Here is a 902-nt window from a genome sequence, read left to right on the forward strand (position 1 = left end):
TCTGGTTCCCAGGCCCCAACCACTTGACCAGGACTGAGGGATTCAGCTATGCCTGTGGTTGCAGGAGGAGGAGGAAGGGAGCAGAGCCCTGGAAGAAGGGAGGGGACAGTCTGGAGCTCTGGGACTGTCCCACAGCTGTTAGGCCTCTATCGCCCTGGCCTTGGGGACTGTCCTCTTTCTATCACATCAATGGCTGGAGAGGGTCCCGAGGATAGAAGAGAGACCGCAGAGGAGAGGGGTGGCCAGGGTGATTGCCGGCCGTACCCCGGGGGGGCACTAATGCCGCCACCAACAAATCCATCAGCCCCCAAGTGTGGAATAGAACATAATGAGAACAGCAGCGACCTTCATGGTCATCATGACCAATGACAGGAAGGCACAAGCCATGGGTTTCAATCCGTGAACATATTTTTATTGATTGGAAACATACGATTTAAGACAAAGCAGTGTTTGACACGCAGAGCAGCTCCAAGTGTTTCTTTAACCACAACCTTGTTCCCAGTGGAACACCAACACTAACAGCCTCCTAAAGTGGAGACAGGACACCACCTGGAGCATGGGCCTGTCGGCGGGCCAACCAGGACGGGGTCTGGGGAGGACGGAGATGCTTCCGGAAGGTGATGGGAAAGTCAGCAGAAAATGAACATTAAACAGGCTTCTCCCAAGGAACCGTCAACCAAATTTGTCTTCTTTCTAGATGGGCGATGGCCCTGGGGTGTGATTTGGAACTTAGCAATAAAGTACAGGTCACAGCTTGGGAAAACTGGGCCAGCAGGAGTCACCTGAGGTCCTTAACAGAACCTCAGATTTTGCACTGACAGCAGACGGGGACACAGCAGCTGCACTGGGAGCAGCAGGGTTTGCAGCAGCTGGACTGGGAGCAGCAGGGTTTGCAGCAGCTG

The 902-nt window shown here is 54.2% G+C and overlaps 1 protein-coding gene across 1 annotated transcript in view; it reads left to right on the forward strand.

The window, feature by feature from the left end:
• Positions 1-556: 556 nt before the first annotated feature.
• LOC132008332 (uncharacterized) overlaps positions 557-902 on the forward strand; it is an 8,268-nt gene continuing 7,922 nt past the window's right edge. The window contains 2 exon segments of the mRNA XM_059386862.1: positions 557-628; positions 799-872. Of these exon segments, the coding sequence (XP_059242845.1) occupies positions 557-628; positions 799-872 (146 nt within the window).

The sequence above is a fragment of the Mustela nigripes genome, chromosome 1 (assembly GCF_022355385.1).
Source record: "Mustela nigripes isolate SB6536 chromosome 1, MUSNIG.SB6536, whole genome shotgun sequence".
NCBI classification, from domain to species: domain Eukaryota; kingdom Metazoa; phylum Chordata; class Mammalia; order Carnivora; family Mustelidae; genus Mustela; species Mustela nigripes.